The sequence below is a fragment of the Eleutherodactylus coqui genome, chromosome 7 (genome assembly GCF_035609145.1).
Source record: "Eleutherodactylus coqui strain aEleCoq1 chromosome 7, aEleCoq1.hap1, whole genome shotgun sequence".
NCBI classification, from domain to species: Eukaryota; Metazoa; Chordata; class Amphibia; order Anura; family Eleutherodactylidae; genus Eleutherodactylus; species Eleutherodactylus coqui.
In genome coordinates this window covers 65,949,911-65,970,759 of record NC_089843.1, presented here as the reverse complement: position 1 = coordinate 65,970,759, position 20,849 = coordinate 65,949,911, and the positions used below count along the sequence as shown (strand labels likewise).

Sequence of the window (20,849 nt, the reverse complement as noted above, 5' to 3'; positions counted from 1 at the left end):
AGCTATCCCAGGTGCACCATGTAGTCATTGTGGAAATTTGTCTAAATTCTCAACTGTTGTACTGCTTGATCAGTTGGTCCACTTGGCACATTGTTGCTGATAGACCAGACGTGCCACCCAAAGTCTGCCTCTAGAATCAACTGCATGTGGCTTGTCACAGGGTGATCTTTTATCGGATGTCTGTCCATGGTTCAACCAGTCTTGATGCAGTTATGATACATTGGTTTGGGAACAGCCAACAAATGTGACTGTTTCGGATATACTGGCACCACACCTCTGAGCACCAACAATCTACCCGCAGTCAAAGTCACCCAATTCACCATGTTTACCCTTGACTGCCACATTTTGCCTTCTGCTGCACATAGGAGAAGTCAGCACATTATCTGAGAGCAGATCCTGACAGGACATCACATGGTAACACATTACCAATCACAAAATGTCATGTGCCTGCTGTTCGTACTGCAGTGATTGTTCAATGGATATATTACTGTAGTAGAGCTACAAGTACATAGACACTGGTTTATGCCATGATTCTTTTATAATAGGTGTGGCAGTTTTAGAAGGTCCCATGTATGCTGTTGGTGGCCATGATGGTTGGAGCTACCTTAATACAGTGGAACGATGGGATCCTCAAGCTCGGCAATGGAACTTTGTTGCTAGTATGTCAACTCCAAGGAGCACTGTTGGTGTAGCGGTCTTGGGTGGAAAGTGAGTAAATCAACACTGTTTCATTGTAGTCCAGAAAGATTTAGAAAAATATATTGAATATATTGAAGTTGGGTATAGATGTAATTGTTTTTGTATCAAACAATAAATAATTTCTCAGTGATTTTTTTTTTTTTTTTTTTTTTTTTTTATTGTAATGCTTAATGTGTTTGATCTCTGATACAAATACAGAAAATGAATGTTTTTACTGTAAAGCAGATTGAGTATAGTAGGTGACCAGTCTACTACAATATACAGCACTTATTATGGCTGGAGATGGTGATGTGAGAACTTTTCAAAAATTTGGTTCGACCGATTGATTAAAGGGGTGGTCTCGCGAAACAAAGTGGGTCTATACACTTCCGTATGGCCATATTAATGCACTTTGTAATATACATCGTGCATTAAATATGAGCCATACAGAAGTTATTCACTTACCTGCTCCATTGCTAGCGTCCCCGTCTCCATGGTTCCGTCTAAATTCGCCGGCAGCTTGCTTTTTTAGACGCGCTTGCGCAGTCCGGTCTTCTCCATTCAGCACGAGCCGCTTCAGTGTGCTCCCCGCTACAGCTCTTCTGCGCATGCGCAGATGAGCTGTCACTGCTCGGGAGCGCGCTGGAGCGGCCATTCTGTACCTTCCTCTGTTAGAGGAAGGTGCAGAGCTGCCGAGCTGCCGGAGAAGCCGCCCAGCTGTCCTGCCGTCCAGCTGTCCAGGTAAGTGATGGGCCGGGGGGGCTGTCGCTGCGATGGGGGGGCTGTCGCTAGGCCGGGGGGGGGGTTGCCGCTGCGATGGGGGGGCTGCCGCTAGGCCGGGGGGGGCTGCCGCTGCGATGGGGGGGCTGCCGCTAGGCCGGGGGGGGCTGCCGCTGCGATGGGGGGGCTGCCGCTAGGCCGGGGGGGGCTGCCGCTGCGATGGGGGGGCTGTCGCTAGGCCGGGGGGGGGGTTGCCGCTGCGATGGGGGGGCTGCCGCTAGGCCGGGGGGGGGGTTGCCGCTGCGATGGGGGGGCTGCCGCTAGGCCGGGGGGGGCTGCCGCTGCGATGGGGGGGGCTGCCGCTAGGCCGGGGGGGGCTGCCGCTAGGCCGGGGGGGCTGCCGCTGCGATGGGGGGGGGCTGCCGCTAGGCCGGGGGGGGCTGCCGCTGCGATGGGGGGGCTGCCGCTAGGCCGGGGGGGGCTGCCGCTGCGATGGGGGGGCTGCCGCTAGGCCGGGGGTGATGTTCACTGACAGGTGAAGGCCCCGGAGCCCAGCGCTGGGCTCCGGGGCCTTCACCTGGGCTGAGGGTCTAGCGCTGGGGAGCCGGGAGCGTAGCGCCGGGGAGCCGGGGGCTAGCGCCGGTTACCTGCTGCCTGGCGGTGCGGGGCGTCTGGTCGGCGGCTGCGGGGCGTCTGGTAGGCGGCTGCGGGGCGTCCGGTTGCCATGGAGACACAGCTGGTAGCGTCTCGGGAGCGCGCATGTCGGGCTGCAGCGAGCGACGGGGAAAGAGCCGGCGGCCATCTTGGGGAAACTTTTATAAGTTACTGAAACGCTGGAACGGTAAGTACAAACCAGCTAGAAAAGTAATTTACAGGGGTAATTAGTAATGTATGTTTAATTAGGGGGACTGGGCAAAAAAAAAAAATCACTGCTTCCTCGAGACATCTCCTTTAAATTTCGGCAAAAATTTTGCTTCAGTCTGAATTCATTTGAACCGGAACTTCATTCCCTAAAACTGGTCTATAGCACTCTCTAAGAGCCTAAAATCCCCGTATAAGACCCTTAGGTCACCTATATAAGTACTTCTGAGATGTTTTTAAGGCAAAGTTAATTTAAAAAAATCAGCAAAAAGGTTTTCTTCTTCTTTTAGCTGAGATGAACCTCCCAAGGTTCAGGGTCTTGTCTAACTGAAATTTTAGCATTTGACCCGAAATAAGGTTTCACTGTTTTGGTTCGCTCACCGCTATTTGTAGACTTGCTGTTCTATCTAGTTAGGTAGTATAGCCGAGGTAGCAGCAAACGTTTATTTACACTGAGACTTTAAAGCATACTTTCACGTTCATTGCAACTTTTAGAGCACTTTCAATTCTTTGAAGAAATGGCACATCTTGATTTTATTGTCTTTCAGGCTTTATGCAGTGGGTGGTCGGGATGGAAGTTCTTGCCTCAAGTCTGTAGAATGCTTTGATCCTCACACCAATAAGTGGACCTTGTGCTCACAGATGTCAAAAAGAAGAGGGGGAGTCGGGGTAGCCACATGGAACGGCTTCCTATATGCGATTGGGGGACATGACGCTCCAGCATCTAATTTAACTTCTCGTCTTTCAGACTGTGTAGAAAGGTAACTCGGTACTTTTTTGTGTCTTTTCTTGCTACATGTAATATGCTTGTTCTGGCATCTTAAGAATAGAGTCACTGTTAATGTTACAGCACCTTATTAAAAAAAAGTCAGCTGATTGTCGCAGGTACGACTTCTTCTCTATCTGACGTTCTTTTATTACCAAGGCCATACGTTTGTGGACAGTGCAGTGGTAGATGTAGCATTACATAATGGCTGTTCAAATGACTGGATGACCACTCAATGCCTGTGCCCTGGGTCCACCAGAGCAGAAAACGCTCTTGTAGAGCTGTTCTCCATTCTGGCATTTAGTAGGGTGGATACCAAACTGTTCAATAATATTTTCATAAAATCTAATAGAGCATATTTAATAAATGTATGCCAAAAGGACCCTCTTTTGACATATGCTGGGGACCGATCTAAATTTTTGTTTGACACGTACTAGAAACGAAAAGTGAAGAGACGCTAAACAAGCACTGCAACCATTCTCAATTTCTCAGTCATTCTTTGGATCGATAGGAGTCCTGGTAGTTGGAACCCCAACGTTCAGAAAGTGATGGCGTATCCTAACAATATGTCGTCGCTTTCTGAAATCCTTTTTAGATTTCTCTTTATTAGATTTAAAGAGTAGTTGTACTTTCAACCAACTTTTGACATGTTTAAAGTATTGATCAGTAGGGGTCCCACTGCTGAGACCCCAGAACAAGGGGCTGCAGCTCTCAGCCGAGCACTGTACCCCATCAGTGGTCTTTGGTACTTTTCAGATCCTTCCGGCAGCTGAAGACTGCCCACATAGAGATCTATAGAAAGCACTAGACACCCATACGTGGTGGCATTCTCCAGCTGCTGGAAGGAGCCAAGAACCAGTGAAGACAGCCAAGGGGGCACAGCGCTCGGGGCAGCACTGCAGCCCCCTCGTTCTAGCGATCAGCGGATGTCTCCGCAGCGGGTCAATGATTTTGATATGTCTCTGATGTATATCAAAAGTTAGTTGAAAGTGCTTCTACGTTTTAAGAGATGCAGACCAAACCATGAAAAGCAACCAAAACCCATTATGAAACACTAAAGTCAGCATTACATATTTGGGCAGGTTGCATTTTAGTAACTATGCAAAGCAATATTTGTCCATCAGACTAGTAGATAGTGAAGTGTAACATAATGTAATACTACATATATGTTTAATATGATTTTATAGGTATGATCCCAAAACAGACATGTGGACTTCAGTGGCCTCCATGAGCATTAGCAGGGATGCAGTAGGTGTCTGTCTGCTGGGTGACAAACTATATGCTGTTGGTGGATATGATGGACAGAGCTATCTCAATAATGTGGAGGCTTATGACCCACAGACAAACGAGTGGGCACAGGTCAGTAAAACTATGTCTGCTAAGAACTCATTGATTTTTAGAAGATTCTGAATGCATCATGGTATGCAAGCAATATAGCTAGGAGAGGACATGGGGTTAACATGATATCCTGGAGATGGCATCTGCGCAGAACCACATCCTGTATGGCTACCAACATTGCACAAGTACTTGCCATGTGTCAAAACTTTCATTATAATTGTGTATGCATAGATTCACTGGCAGTGGCCCATACAGTGTAGTGGTTGGCGCTAGTAATTGCAGGGGCAGCGCTCGTTAAATTTTAATGGAAGCGGTGGTGTCTGCAATTACTAGCGCCGGCCACTGCACAGGGGTTGGAGCAGTCTTCTTCCACCCCTTAGACCCAATGTCCACGGGCGGATTTGTGCTGCGGAATCCAGAGCAGGCACTCACAATTCCGCAGCAATAAGCCTCCATAGCATGCTATGGTAAAACAATCCTACATGTGCACAAGCAGAAACCAATTGTGGTGTCCGCTCGCAGATAAAAAAAAATCGTAGCATGCTCCATTTTGCTGTAGTTCCTGCATGGACGGCTTCCATTGAAGTCAATGGAAGCCGTCCGAGCCATGTCCCATCCACAATTGACATTGCCCACGGGCAGATTTGACTTGCGGGTGCCCTGCGCAGATGATCCACAATTCAGGCCGCCCATAGGGAGACATGGGCGTCCGCAGCTTAATTAAAGCATGCAGATTTGTTTTGTGGACCTTCTGGTCTGGAAAACAAATTGCATCATGCTCAGTTTTCCTGCGGATCCCGCGTGGACGGCTTCCATTGAAGTCAATAGAAGCCATCCGATCCATGGCCCATCCACAATTGAATTGGAGACGGGCCGCGGATTCCTTGAGAAAGTAGAAGATTTTAAAAAAATCAATAAAAATCTCCACTAAGCATGTGCGGTGGTGCGCCCCCACACATCCGCAGAGGAGAAAATGAAAACCCGCAGTAGACCTGGACAGGTAAGTATAGAACTCGCAGTATCCTCGGCCACGGGCAGGGTCTGATTCCGCTGCGGGCTCCTGCATGCAAAATCTGATCTGCCCTTGGACATTAGGCCTTAGGCTTCATGTCCATGGGACGTACAGATTTCCGCAGTGGAAGATCTGCGAGTTTAGAAATGATGGACGACCGAGAGAGGTTGTTGTTCCGGAGATCGTCGATGTTGTGCACTACGTCATACTGGAGAATCGGCAAATTTCAATGAAAGGAATAGCAGACATCATGGGGATTTCTCATGAACGTGTTTGTGTCAGTACCCATGAACATTTGAACATGAAGAAGCTATATGCACAGTGGGTCCCCAAATGTTTGACAACAGATCAGAAACGTATGTGAGTGAAAACTTCCCGGTCCATTTGTCAGCGTTTCCGGACTGACAAGAACTTCCTGGATTGACTGGTCACTATGGATGAGACCTGGATTTATTTGTATGACCCTGAAACCAAGGAGCAGTCAAAAGAGTGGAGGCACAGTGGTTCTCCTCGCCCAAAGAAGTTCAGGGTGCAAAAAGCAGCCACTAAGGTGATGGCGTCTGTGTTCTGGGATAAGGAGGGCGTGCTGCTAGTGGACTACCTTCAAAATGGTTCCACCATCAATGCAAGGTATTACATTGAACTTTTGGACCAATTGAAGGCACCTCTGAAGGCCAAAAGGCGCGGCAAGCTGTCCAAGACAACGCCTCCACTCATACTGCACAAGCGACCACGGCAAAACTGGTGGCGCTAGGCTTCCAGCTGGTTGACCACGCACCTTATTCACCAGATCTAGCTCCCTCCGACTATCATCTATTTCCAAACCTGAAGAAACACCTCAAGGGTACCAAACTTCACACCATTTCTGATGCCATAGCTGCTGCGGATAACTGGTTTGAGGCAAAACCGAAATCCTTCTTTTTGCAAGGCTTACAAAACTTGGAATACCGATGTAAGAAGTGTGTTGGCATCAGTGGAGAGTATGTGGAATAATGTAAAGTTTCATCTTCCTATCTCGTTTCTTTCTGGGTAAAGCTAAAAACTTATCAGCACCCCCTCGTATTGATAACCCATCCTGAGGATCATAAATAATAATTGCAAGAAACCCCCTTTAAATAGTGAAGCTGCTGCAAACAGCGAGGGATCAGTTGGATATTTTTCACGAGATACTGCTAACCATGACCTTAATAATATAACTGCAATTATCTGTCAATAGAACACCGCCTTCTACTTTATAGAATAGCAAGACTGCAGCATCTTTTTTGAACTCTGTGTTGTGCCATTCCTCAGTTATCAATGTATGAGGAATAACAAAGGATGACTTGACACAGCAACTATTGTTAGTGTGCTTTTACCCTGAGGGATTGTTAAGGAAACTGCGAGAAAGACTGCCAGCAAAGTTCTTGACTAACCTTTGAAAGGGAGCCTACCATTTTACGCCAGACAACAATTTATCAACTGGCGACTGTTTTTTTTAGGTTTGCTGAAACAAAACAATTAGCGACTATGGAAGAATTCTCGCTCGTCAGCTTGTTTGGCGTACGGGTTTTCTCGGAACAACTGTCACTTACATTCCGTCTATTACGCGATTGCCCTGACTATCACGGTCCTGTATAAAGCTACCCTAAAGATAGCTTTACACTAAGCAACTATTCAGATAGTCCCTCAGAAAAGTTGATGCAACGTATGATCGGCATTTGTTCTAAAACTTTTACAAGAGTTCTTATTGCTCATTAGTTGTTTGTCAACCTCTTGTATATAGAGAGGATCTCCATGTAAATGTGTTCACAAGCCATGCAAATACAAACAAGTGCGACTTTAGACCAGATGACTTTTGATCAACCAACGACTATTTTTAGGTGATCTGAACCAAAACGACTAGCAATTAGTCAGCTAATTATTGCCCTGCACCCTGTTTGTGGCCGCATTTACGCAGAATGATTGTTTGTATTACCTCAAAATTATTTGGACGATAGTTGTCCCAAGTAAAACCACCCTAAGGCCTCATGTTCACGGGCAAATTAACAATTTAAATCCGCAGCGTTTTTCCCGCATGCGGATCCGCATGCGCGCGGCACGCAGCCGGCGTGCCGACCACATCCGCCGGGCCGAAGAAAGAAGATTTGGCCGCGAAGAAAGAAGATTCGGCCGCGGAGAAGGGAAGACATGCATGGCCCGCAGCAGGTGAGTTTATTCTTATTTTCAGCCCTCATGTCCGCGGGGCAGGAGGGACCCGGAGAATCCGTAGCGGGCCTGATTTTCCCCATGGACATGAGGCCTAAATGTTACCATTTGCCCTTGTCAATAAGGTGTGACCATACACAGTTTGATGGTGTCCAACCAGAGCCACACTGGCCATGGACCCTCCCCAAGGATAAATGCAAGGGTAACACCCAGTTAAATTGCATGTTTGTGGGATGGGTAATAGGGAAAATGACACAATGCAGAGCTGCAAGATAAAAATTAACATTTATGTTGAGGTTTAGATGGTCTTTGTGGGCTTGTAATTTAATTTTTTTTTTTTTCTTTTTAACAGGGATCAAAAATCATTCAGATTCTGGCTGGATTGCGTAATCTGAATGAATCATTTGGTGTAAGTGCTGCCAGCGACTGAACGACGAACGATAATTTGTTCGCTTATTATTCGTCGTCCAGTTTCGGCAGGCATAAAAACGGAGTGCTAATTGACCTGTATGAACAGGCAGTCATTCATCTATGAACAACTGCCTGTTGACTGTGGATGAAGGTGGTCAGCTGGAGCGATCTACGTCTCCATTCACTGAACGATCGTCGCTCTTGTGTTGAAGCACAGGAGCGATTATGGCTGGGATGACTGTTGGGTGCTCCTGCTCCGGACAGGACTCTTCACAGTATCTGGTTTTGGTTCTTACTTGACATCAATACATTGACATTAATTTCTCTTTTCCTCTTCCAGATTGCCCCGTTGTGCCTTGGTAGGGCTGGCGCATGTGTTGTCACAGTAAGACTATAGCCTGCAAGTTTTATGTGTCTTCTGCACAGACTTTCTCAATCCCAAAGAGCTACACAGTCATGACCTACTGGAAGGACCTAATGCTTTATTGTCAACGGATACTATTATTTATCACATTCTAGAACTTTCTACCTGCACACTTTTTATAGATGTTGATCATTTATCTACAAGAGATTATTTAACTCCTTATATCGGGCCAACATACAAGAGACAGATATTTTATTTACGTACGTTACAGGCACATTTGCAGGGCAAACCGTGTAACCGGTCATGTACTGATCTCTCAGACGTTGAAGTATTATGTTGCCTTCTTCTATCTGTACAATTCCATACAAAGCCATCGCTTAATGCAGAGTCAAAGCAAGTGCAATCTGGGCTCCTGGAGGTTTGTATGGGGCCCACATTAAAAGTGGTGATACCCAGGGTACTTATGTACGGATGGTTTATGGAGCCCACTATAAGAGGGACCTAAGGATGAAGAGCGAAGAATGAAAACTGAAGGGGAAAAAGAAACGTTTTATGTTTAGACTTGTGAACTGGTGACTTTAATTGTTTGTATGCCTTTATTTGACCAAAACTTTTTTTTAATTATTATTATTATTCCTCATTTGTAATTTTTACACTCTGATTTATTAAATATATAGTTAAACGCTTGTTATATCTAGGTAAGTAAATTCATGAGAAATCTCAACCAACAAATGTGAATATGCCGCAGCTGTGTGAAAGGAACTTGCCACATGAATTCAAGGTGTGTCCCCGGTTAACAAGACCCGGCATCACTCACTATATTGCAACTTGTCTTTTGTCTCTACTCCTTACTCGGATCTAAACAGAGGTTGGTGTGAAAGAACAAACTCCTCACTTAAAGTGACTATTAAGTTTCAGGACAAGATTCTGTTTCAGGACAAGAGGGGCAGGGGGGGGGGGATGTTACCACCAGTTCAGAGTTCTGTTTTTGACCAATACAGTCTTCACACTACCAAATCCCCACATTGCATTGGTAATGTTAGACTACTAATGCACTAAACGTGATCTCTGATTAGTCAGAGCTTCTCCTATGATCAGCATTGGCCAATCAGAGGGCAGTACACAGAGTGCATTAGGTAGTTGGAAAATTGCTGCAGCCATCTTAGACGACCAATAGCAGGTCCCAAAACAGCTCAGAGGGGTGTGAGAGAAGAACTGCAGTTAATATACCCCTATCGGTCCTGCCCCAGGACAGAATGTTGCCTCTAAATTAGTGGGTCGCTTTAAATATATCAAGTAGGCAGTCTCCATCCTTTACTATCAATGGATGACGTTGGATAGATTTCATTGACAGTGAATGGTAAAGACCGCCCACTTGTCAATTTTGAAGCACATGTAGTCGAATCTAACAGAAAATGGAGTGTTGGAGTAGAGACAAAAGACCAGTTGCAATAGTCAGTGGGGCCACGGCAGCACGGCTATGTAGACGGCCCCCTAGCCTGAGGACACAATGGGTCCTCTTTAAGCTAAAGAAAGTTTGTAAGTAGACTTTGTAAATGTGCACATACCTTGTAATGGTTTTGATGTAATTGTTGACATGTTAATGGTACCAAGACAATCACCAAAAATGAAAGTGGACCCTTGTTGAAAGGAGAAAGAGAAAATATTCCTAAAGTAAGGTGTTGCAAAAAAGGAAGTGAAAACCGAGTCATTTTATCACTAGAACAGATTAGAGGTTGTATTAGATTGGATGCTTTTTTTATCTTCCTAGAAACAATGCCACCCTCGTCTATGGGCTGTGTCTGGTATTGAAGCTCAGTCCCATTCACTTGATTGGTACTAAGCTCTTATACTGGACACAAACCATGGACAAAAGTGACATGGTTCCTGGAAGAAATGAGTGCTGTTCATACAACTTTTTTAGGCTAGGGCTACACAACAACATCAAGCTGCGTGACTTGCTGGCTGGTGACTATTTAAGAGCTGTTATTTGGTTGTCAGAAAGCTGTCATATCACAGACCTGTTGCAGAGAAATAGCAGTCGCACGTGACCTGCTTTGTGGTATAGGATGGTAAAGTTACTTGCAACTAAAAATCTAAAACGTTTTTAGATTTGCAATTTATGCTGTTGTAATGCAGCCCCATTGAAGAATGAGTAGATGTGATGTTAGTGTGACATTGTAGTTTACATGTGGTGAAACCAAAGTTGCCATGTAGCCCTATCCATAAGGCCTCGTTCACATGGGCTACAAAATCTCGCTACAAAATCATTGCTTTGTTTTGTAGCCTGAAAGAACCCATTGGAAACTATGAGCTTCACATATATGCGTTTTGTAGCCCGTGTGAACGAGGCCTAAGCCAAATGGAAATGAAGCTCCACACCAAAATGATAGGGCCCCTTTAAAAAATAAATAGGTTGAACTTCTGTGTTGGCTTTCCTGGCTGTAACCTTTTGAATCATGCACTACTATACTGAGTATTTCCAAATTATATATACACATACAAACAATGATAATTGCATTAGGAAACATCCTCAATAATAGATTGATCCACCTTTTTGGGCGATCACTGCTTTTAGATGTTGAGGGACAGATTTGATACGGTAGCAAACATCCTCCATGCTCAACTCAACCCATCCTTGCTACAACAGCTTCATTATCTGCAAACCATGCAGCAACTAAGTAGAAACAGATCTCCCAACCCCTTCCAGCATATCCAAAACATGTTCAATGGGGGTTACAGCCCAGTCTGCTTGGGCGCTAAGGTAATGTGGAAAATTCATTGTGTTCCTCCAGCCACTCTCTATCGCCCCAAGCTTGATGACCTGCAACGTTGTCCTTTTGCAATATGGCTCTGTGGTCAGGTAAAAGTTCCTGAAGATATGGATGTAGATGGTCAGCGACCAGGTCAACGTAGTGTTCACTAGAGCTGAGCGAGTATACTCGCTAAGGCACATTCCTCGAGCGAGTAGTGCCTTAGCCGAGCATCTCCCCGCTCGTCTCTAAAGATTCGGGGGCCAGTGCGGGTGACAGGTGAGATGCGGCTGGGAGCGGGCCGGAGAGAGGGAGATCTCCCCTCCGTTCCTCCCCGCTCTCCCGCATCTTTACTCGAGTGAGTAGTGCGTTAGCCGAGCATCTCCCCGCTCGTCTCTAATGTGCCTTAGCGAGTATACTCGCTCATCTCTAGTGTTCACCATTCAAAAATTGTGGTATGATGACCAACAGTCATATTCCTGCCTGGAAGATGAAGCCCAGATCATGACACCACCAGCACTGGCCTGTTGAATCCCAATGGCTTCTTGCTATTTATGCCAAATACAGACTCAGCCATCCATTGGTTCAACAGAAAAAAAGGACTTGTCAATCCAGACGACCTTCTGTCATGTTTCCTAGGTTCACTGACGGCTTTCCTGGGCAACTTTGTTGGTCTGAGGGTATTGAACCCCAGCTGACACAAAGTATGCTGTGTGGAGATTTGTATAACTTTTCGACTATTGTATGGGTCCACTGTGGCACATCATCGCTGAAATGATTAGATGTGCCACCCGACACTCACCTCTAGGATCAACCGCCTGTCACTGTGATCTTCTGTCAGGTGTGTATCCATGGTTCAATCACTCTTGGTACACTCTTCATAGTGTGGTTCAGGAACAACCAACAAGTGCAACTATTTCAGAAATACTGGAACTACAATCCTGGGCACCAACAATTTGCTGGCAGTATATACAGTAATAGGGATTTAGCCACTTCCCACAGCCCTACAGTTGTGGTCTCTGCTGTACATTAGGATGTTGGTATATGGAATTTGCATTTTTTAAAGTGTTTTACTGAACAGTTAAGCATCTTTAAAGTCCAACTCAATATCAGGAATTTGCATTACTCGAACCAAAATTAAATACCAAAAGTTGTCTTAAATGTATGATATTTTACAATCCATGATTAAATCTAGTACCTAAATCTGTATGTTTAAATATTTGTCCCCAGCCCAATTTTTTCTTCCTTTGATGGACTGCTTTGCCAACTGGACCATAAAAAGTGGTGGGGCTTGTTGTTGCATTTTGGGGTTGTTTTTCAAAATGGTGAGGAGTTCTCAAATGCCCCTTTATTTGGGATTCAGCTGCTCTAGTAGGTATGAGATGGGCAATTTAGGTATGTAGTATGTGTGTTTTAAAAATATGTATTCATCTAGTACGGGGCAACGCAGCAAGTTTGACATGTATTAATTGTGTATTGCTACAGGGGACAATTATTTATCATAGAGTTGGCTAAGCAATCTGTATACTAATTAGCTGAAGGCTCGCATAGCTGTATGCAGAGGAGTAGTGGTAGTAGTATTATAGCTGTGAGTGGCCAAGATGGTCAATGGTCTAGATTAGATGAGGTCCAGTTAATGGATGCTGGTCAATCTGCACTATTGGCTCACCTTGTAGAAGCTGTTTTATCCAGTAGTTTGTTTTTACTTCATTTGCTAACATAAGTGGCTTAATTAGAAAGCGCACATTATTACCAGGATAACATCCTCCAATGAGCCACAGGTGGAATAGAAGGCTTTGCTTCCATAAATTTCAATAAGAATGAAACCTTCTGTTTCAATTCCAGTCTGAACCCAGATCCCAAGTCTCGAACCCCTGTCAATCAACTATTGCTGATGATAGGTCATTAATAGTAAATGCCCAGAAGACTCCATTAATGCACTCATTGTAAAAAAATAAATAAAAAAAAAAAAACACTGAATACTTAAAGGGAGGTTCTAATACCTTATTGGCCTACCTCAATCTAGGATGCATGATGTGATATGGGTGGGCATGGAGGCATACAGATTCTGTATGATATCCTATGGCATCTGTTCACATTTGCTGTAACTGAGCCTCCAGATCATGCAACCTCGTAGGCTGTTGAAGTTGGCATCCCAGATGGTCCCATACATGTTGTATTGGTGATGAGTCTGATGACTGGGCAGCGACGGAAGTGTGACAATGTTGTGGAGGCTCCTGTGACCCCCTTATATGTGCAGCTGAGCGTTATCTTGCTGGCAAATGCCTCTTAGAAGCTGCTATGAGAGGAGCACATGTGGCTGCAGGATGTCCTGAACATATAGCTGAGGTATCATTGTCCCTCCTACCACCATTACTAGGGGCGATGACTGTCATATGCCATGGCCACCCAGACCATCACACCAGCAGTGGATGCTCACCCTGCATTCATCGTTGAAGACAACTTGGTTCCATGATGCAGCAGTCCAGTTTCTTCGTTCATGATACCACTGCAAACTGATGTGATAGTGGGTGGGTGTCAAAGACCGTATACATAATGGGCACCATGAGACCAAATGTCCTTCAGCCAAGCACCTGGAAATTGTACTGACAGACAAAGCGGTGTAACAATGGTGTCACTTCTCTCTAAATAATGGACAGCAAAATACTTGAAGCTGCTAGTGCTTGTCGGACGATCCTCTAGTTGATATTTTCCATGATTATAAATCCTTGACACAATTTGCATCTGACAAATCTCCAGGACAGGGACTTGCAATAGGAAATGAAAAAGGTAGCAGTCACTCCCAGGCCCCGAGTCCAAACTTATGCCACATCAAACACAACAGCATTATACAACCCCCAATCCAAAAAGCATTTTTGGAATTGGGGTTGTAGATGGCACATGTGAGGAAGCCTATTACAGATGTTGCATTGGTGTCCAATAACTGAGCTATAGGTTAAATGCCTATTAATGACATCAATAACATGCTTCTAAGACTAGTCAGAAGGTTGTTATAGAAAGTTATAATCTGTGCTGCACTCCTGGTAGAAACTTTAGAAATGGAGAGAGTGAACATTCTACCTCTAAGGCCTCATGTCCACAGGCAAAATAATAATTAAACTCCGCAGCAGATCACCCGCACGCGGATCTGCATCCCATAGGGATGCATTGACCATCCGCGGGTAGATAAATACCCGCGGAGGTCAATAAAAGTGAATAAAAAAAATATGGAGCAAGAAAAAAAAATGGCCAAGCTCCATTTAGGTGCGGGTCTCCCGCGGGGACGGCTCCCGCAGGCTTCTGTTAAAGCCTATGGAAGCCGTCCGGATCCGTGGGAGTCCTAAAATCAAAATATACTCACCTGCTCCGGATCTTCCCTTCTTCACGGCTTGATCTTCTCTCCGTCGCGGACGGATCTTTTTTCTTCTGGCCGGCGCATGCACGCAGCTGGTGTGCTGTGCACATCCGCCGGGCCGAAGAAAGAAGATCCGGCCGTGACGGAGAGAAGATCAAGCCGCGAAGAAGAGAAGATCCGGAGCGTGCGGAGAGGTGAGTAATTGTTATTTTATGCCTCATGTCCGCGGGGCAGGAGGAACCCGCTGCGGATTCTCCATGGAGAATCCGTAGCGGGCCTAATTTTCCCCGTGGACATGAGCCCTAAGGCTCCCTTTGCGCAGTAGTATGGGATGCTAGAGTAATATCTTGTTTATTTTTTTTGCATTCTCAACTTTGGGGCAAATTTCTTTTCTTTTGGACTGTCTAAAAACCACTTTAATGCAACCAAAAATAAGTTACGAACCACTTTCCCTTCCTGCATTCCTTCCTTCTTTACCCCCATTGTCCACCAGCCTTTTGTCTTTATTTATGTTTCTTTATTTCATTGGTGTTTTTATATTATGCAGCTGGTCAGTATGGACTTGAGTAAGTAAATGATAATTTTTGGTAAATTCAGGATCACTGCTTTTGTGTAATTGTGTATTCCACTGTGTGCCTTCCATGTCATTACACACAGCTTTGGCCTTATTATAACAACTTTTTTGCAAATTTAATACAACTTCAATGTCATTCCTTTGTGTGACAGGGGCACTGGCCTTGTCCACGTCTGTCAGTGTTATATTTCATGTTCTTTTATTTATTCCTGTGCAATAACATTTGATGTTCTGCACTACTTTGTGTTCACTTCTTGATGTTTTTCTTAATATAAATATGCATTTTCACACTTCTTATGAAACAATATCTGTTAATAAAATATTAAGCACTATGATGTGTGTTATTTATATGAAATACCGCACTCCCCTATTACTAATTTAGCCCAATGCTGACAGTTCCAGCAGTTCCTCTTGTGTGGCTTAGTTGTTAGCACTGTTGCCTTGCGGCACTGGGGTCCTATGTTCAAATCCAACCATGGGTAAACATCTTCATGGAGTTTTTATATACAATGCAGGGTGACGCCACCTGCAGACGGCCGGGTCAGATAGCGGGACCGGACCGTCTGCAGAGAGCAGCCCGTCACTCACCTGCCCCCGCTCTTTCATGTGCCGGCTGCTGGCGCATGTGCAGAGCGGAGGCGGCGGCCAGGGAGTGACGTTTCTGTGCTGAGCCCCACACTGAATTACAGCATGCCGCGGTTTGTTTGCCGTGTGAGATTTCGCGCGGCCAAATCACGGCCGTTTGCCTAGGATTGCGTTTCTTAACGCAATCCTATGGCAGCTTCCAAGGGCGGAAATTCCACGGGAAATCCTGCCGCGGAATTTCCGTCCGTCTGCAGGCGGCCTTATTCAAAAAATGGAGCAGATTTAGGGATTTAATTACAAACAAACTGCAGAAGACAGGTACAGAATCTACACATCACCGAAAAGAGGAAGGGTTTTTGGCTAACCCTATATAAGTAAAATGGTGAGCGTTATGAACCACAGGGAGAGCATACTAACTCCATACAGATGGTGTCAGATTCGAACCTAGGACCACCGATGCTGTGGCTAACTACTGAGCCACAAAAGAGGTGGCACTGCAATCACCTATTTTAGGGATATTATTGAAGTTCAGGTTCAAACTTATTTTGATCAAACCAGCCTGTTATCCTCCTGTGTTGTTGATCCAGAGGAAGGCAAAAAAAAAACAAGAGGCAGGAGGGGTTAACCTAAGACTTATATCCTGTAATATCCTTCCGCTCTAGAAAGACATCAAGTCCCTTTTTAAACTCCTCCATGGATTTTGCTATCACCACATCCTCAGGCAGAGAGTTCCACAGTCTAACTGCTCTTACAGTAAAGAACCCTTTTCTTTGTTGGTGATTAAACCTGCTTTCTTCTAGACGTAGCGGATGCCCTCTTGTTACAATTGTAGTCCTTGGTATAAACAGATCATGGGAGAGATCCTTGTATTGTCCCCTCATGTAGTTTACATAGTTATTTGATCACCCTTAGCTGTCTTTTTTTCTAGAGTCAATAGTCCCAATTTGGATAGCCTCTCTGGATATTCCAGTCCCTTCATTCTATGTATTAGTTTAGTTGCCCTTCTTTGAACCCCCTCAAGCACTGTGACATCTTTCCTGAGCACCAGTGACAAGAACTGTGCACAGTATTGCATGTGAGGCCTGACAAGTGCCTTATATAGGGGTAGGATAATGTTCTCATCCCTCGCCCCTATATTTCTTTTAAGGCACCCCAAGACTTTATTAGCTTTTGCAGCAGCTGACGGGCATTGGTTACTCCAGTTTAGTCTACAATCCACTAGTACCCCCAGGTCTTTTTCCATATTCATTTAGTGAATATTTGTGACATCCGTTTCTCCTGCCCATGTGCATAACCTTACATTTATTAACATTGAACTTCATTTGCCATTTTTCTGCCCAAGCCCCCAGCTTATTGAGGTCCGTTTGTAGCCGTACATTGTCCTCCGTTGCATTGATTATATTGTATCATCTGCAAATATTGATATTTTGCTGTGCAGCCCCTCTATCAGGTCATTGATAAATATATTGAGCAGAATGGGGCCTAATACTGAACCCTGTGGCACCCCACTAGCAACGGTGGCCCAATCAGAGTATGAACCATTTATTACCACCCTCTGCTTTCTATCTCTGAGCCAATTCTTTACCCAGATACACACGTTTTCACCCAATCCGAGCTGTCTCATTTTATATAATCAGCCTATTTTGGCGTAGATTATACACAAATTGTTCGGCCTGAGTATCACTCCCCCTCCAACAAGCCTCCCCCACTTTTATCATACGCTGAAGTGTCACAAAAATAAGATTTTGGTACTTACCATAAAGTCTTTCTCGTTTCATTCGTTGAGGTACACAGCCTGGGACTGTGGGTATAGCCAAGCAAAAACTTAGCTCCTCCTACGAGCTCTACCCCTTCTGCAGGCACCAAGATAGCCAGTTTGTATCCAAGCATTAGGAGCAGCAAGTAGGATAAAAAAGGTTTTTGTACTTGCCATAAAAACTCTCGTTTTGTTCACTGGGACACACATCACACACCCAAAGCGTTGTTAAACGTTATTCACCTTTATCTCATGTTCACATCCTTGCTGAAGCATTCTCTCCGGAGTTGCACATGGTTCTGAGCTCTGTTAACCTGTTTTTTCTTGTCCACTGCATCGGGAGACACAGCCTAGGCCCACGGGACATTCCAGAGCAATCCATGAAGGCTTGGGCGTGTAAATGCAGATACATGTGCTCAGCTCATAGCAGTCTGCAAGACACTTTGACAGACAGAGGCAACAGCAGATGCAAAAGTGTGCACCCAATAATTTAAAGATGCGCAGAGAAGCCCACGTCGTTGTCTTTACACACTTGAAGAAGAGCAGAGGCACTGTTGTGTACGCCCCAAGAGGCACTCACTGGCCGAGTAGTGTGTGCAATAACACAGAAGGGAGGATTTTTTGCCCTTGGCATGATAGGCCTCCACCCCTGCAGACCTGATTCAAAGTGAGCTAACAGATTTAGAAGCCACTTGGCCACGTCTCAGGCTATCTGGATTTGCCAAAAGAGCATCTGAAAGACACCGTTTTGGAGAGGTATATCATCAATACTTAAAGTCCAATTTACAGAGCTCTGATTCCATTGGGTGCGTGGCGGAGAGACAGAAGGAAGGCATAACAATGTCTTCATTGATGTGGTGGCCTGACACCATTTAAAGGTAAGGAGGTCATGGAACGTAGGACAAACAGCCTGATGGAAGACAATGAACGGAGGTTTGGCCGCTAGGAATGCTAGCTCAGAAACCCTGTACGCCGCCGATACCAGACCCTTCAGGGAAATAAGGGCCAATCCTATGTCCAACCCTTCTTGTAAGAAAGGCAAAAAACATAATATACAAGTCACGTTCACACCACAGAAAGCGTGTCTTCCAGACACTATGATAAACTCGGGATAAGCAGGACTTCCTAAGCCTTCATCACAGTTTGAATGACAGGTTCGGCAAAACCACAGGCTCTCAGCACAGCGGCTTCACCTGCCACAACGTAAAACAAAGCGTGGACAAACTCAGGTGGAAGAGAAGATCTTCTCAAAAAGGGAGGGACACGGAGTGTCGACAAGGTTCATGTACTATGCATGATGAGAATAATTGGCAAACTATCTTGACCTTCTGGAGAAGTTAAGGTCTGAGAGGAAAGGGAGGGATGATGTACAGGAACTGGAATCTTGCCCAAGTAATTACTAGAGCCTGAGATCTGGACACGTAGATTGTAGACTGTGGTGGTTGAATCTGGATGCCATGAGATTGACGTTCTGATAACCCCATCTCTGACCGCACCTAAAAAAAACACATCGTGGCAGTAACTTCCATTCTCCTGGGTTGACTTTTCTGCTCAGGAAGTCTTATCTAATTGTCCACCCCTTGTATGTCAACTGCTGAGAGCGCCGGAAGGTGATCTTTGGTCTATGTCATGATCTCCGCTGCTTCTGCCATGACAGCCTACTGTGGGTCCCAACCTGCTGATTTATGTATGCAACAACCATCACACTGTTGCTTTGGACCCAGAAGGAGCGACCCAAAACTTGGGGTGCAAAGTGCTGAAGTGACAGAGGAATGGCCTGAAGTTCTAAGACGTTTATCGGAAGGGAAGACTCATGTATTGTCCAAGTGCCTAGCACAACATTGGCGAATGGTCACCAAGACTGGATCTGTAGGGAACACATCTTCAACTGAAGTAGATGCACTTTCTGTCGACTGACAGACCCAAAAAGATCAGATGTTGAGAAAGTGAGAGGCGGGTGGTTGATTATCCACTAGAAGAGGAACAAAGTGTCCAGAGTGATGTGGAAACTGTATAGATTGTCCAACCGAAGTCGGAGCCTTTACCAAAATGTTGTCGAGGTAGGGAATAGGTACTATCCCTTTGGAGTGGAGTAGAGCTGTCACAGATGCCAGAACGTTTGTGAAAATGTGTGTGTGCACGCACTTGGAGGATAGGGTCGGGGACGCCAGGAAGCTTGTGGTTTAAGAAAGTGCCTGCGATTTTGGTCCTACAAGGATTTCTTATTATCTGGGGACCTGAGGCTGGAGCGATGAAAGTAGTGAAACAAAGGCAGTTTCTTCTGCACAGATCTTGCACAGATGGCTTTATGCTGTGGAAGATGCAAACTTTCCCCCAATGGCCTCAAAAGTAATCTCGTTGCATCTGGCACCAAAAAGATGCAAGCTGACAAAGCAAAGGCAGGTTAATGACCACTTAGAGACTGCATCTGCAACCCAAGATTTGAGCCATAGTGTTCGGTGCAAAGTTACTGAAGTAGCTAAGATCTGACCAATAGTTTGGCCACATCAAAAAAAAAAGGGGGGCTTCACAGAGAAACTTCCTTGCCTGGCCAATCTGCTTGGCAATTTCTGCTAATTTGTCTCAAGGAGAGCCATTAAGAATGGTCTGACATAGTTGTTTAGCCCATTCAGTAGTGGCCCTAGTGATCCAGGTAGGGGCAAACATAGGCCGAAGTGCCAAACCCACAGCCTCAAAAGAAGCTTAGGCAAGGGATTCTAGATTTTTGTCCTGTACATCCTTAAAGGACCAAGAAAGCATCAGCTATAGGCAGAATAGTATGTTTGGACAAACTGAACACTGGGAGATTCACTATTGGCAAAGAGAACAACATCTTCACCAAATTCCCTGTAAAGGGATACATGATGTCCAAATGCTCAGACCATGCCTTCTGAGAGTCAGGCTGGCAACAAAGAGGTCAAAGCCAGTCCATTTGCTCTCTTTGGTGGGATAAACAGGGAAAGGCTAGTGCCAGCCCTGTAGTCCCAGTATAAGAAAACCTTAAGACGAATGACAGAAGAAGTCTGCCTCCTACGGACACCAAGCTGAAAGTGGCTAGCTTGGTGCCTACATGAGGGGTATAGCTGGTAGTAGGAGCTAACACTTATTTAGCTTTGTGTCTACCTCCCATGGTCCTAGGGTTGTGTGTTCCAATGCAAAGGGGAAGAAATTTGTGCACAATCGGCCGACATTTTGCCACTATATGCCAGAGAACGGGCATAAAGTATTCTTAAATATTCTCCAATATGCTGTACCACAATCTGTAATTTTTGTTCAAAAAGAAGACATTGGCCTTTTCACAATTGGAGCTTTCGTGTACAGAAATTTGATATAGGACCCCAGAATATAGCATGAAATAAAGCAAGCAACTTTTCAGTGTATAACGTTTCAGTGTGAATCCACATTAGACTGGTAACTTTAAGCGATCCGAGCAACTTCCAATGAGGTTTGCTTATCAGTGCCAGGCTAGGATTTCATACACTTGTGGGGTTC

At 45.2% G+C, this 20,849-nt stretch overlaps 1 protein-coding gene across 3 annotated transcripts in view; it reads left to right on the top strand.

Annotated features, from left to right (window-relative positions):
- The window catches only part of KLHL5 (kelch like family member 5), a 71,492-nt gene extending 56,144 nt beyond the window's left edge, over positions 1-15,348 (top strand). For all 3 annotated transcript variants that reach the window (XM_066573182.1, XM_066573183.1, XM_066573184.1), the window contains exons 8-11: positions 546-708; positions 2,808-3,020; positions 4,213-4,384; positions 8,311-15,348. In XM_066573182.1, coding sequence (XP_066429279.1) covers positions 546-708; positions 2,808-3,020; positions 4,213-4,384; positions 8,311-8,367 — 605 coding nt within the window. In that variant the 3' untranslated portion in view covers positions 8,368-15,348. The remainder of the gene's footprint in view (positions 1-545; positions 709-2,807; positions 3,021-4,212; positions 4,385-8,310) is intronic.
- The last annotated feature ends 5,501 nt before the right edge of the window (positions 15,349-20,849 follow it).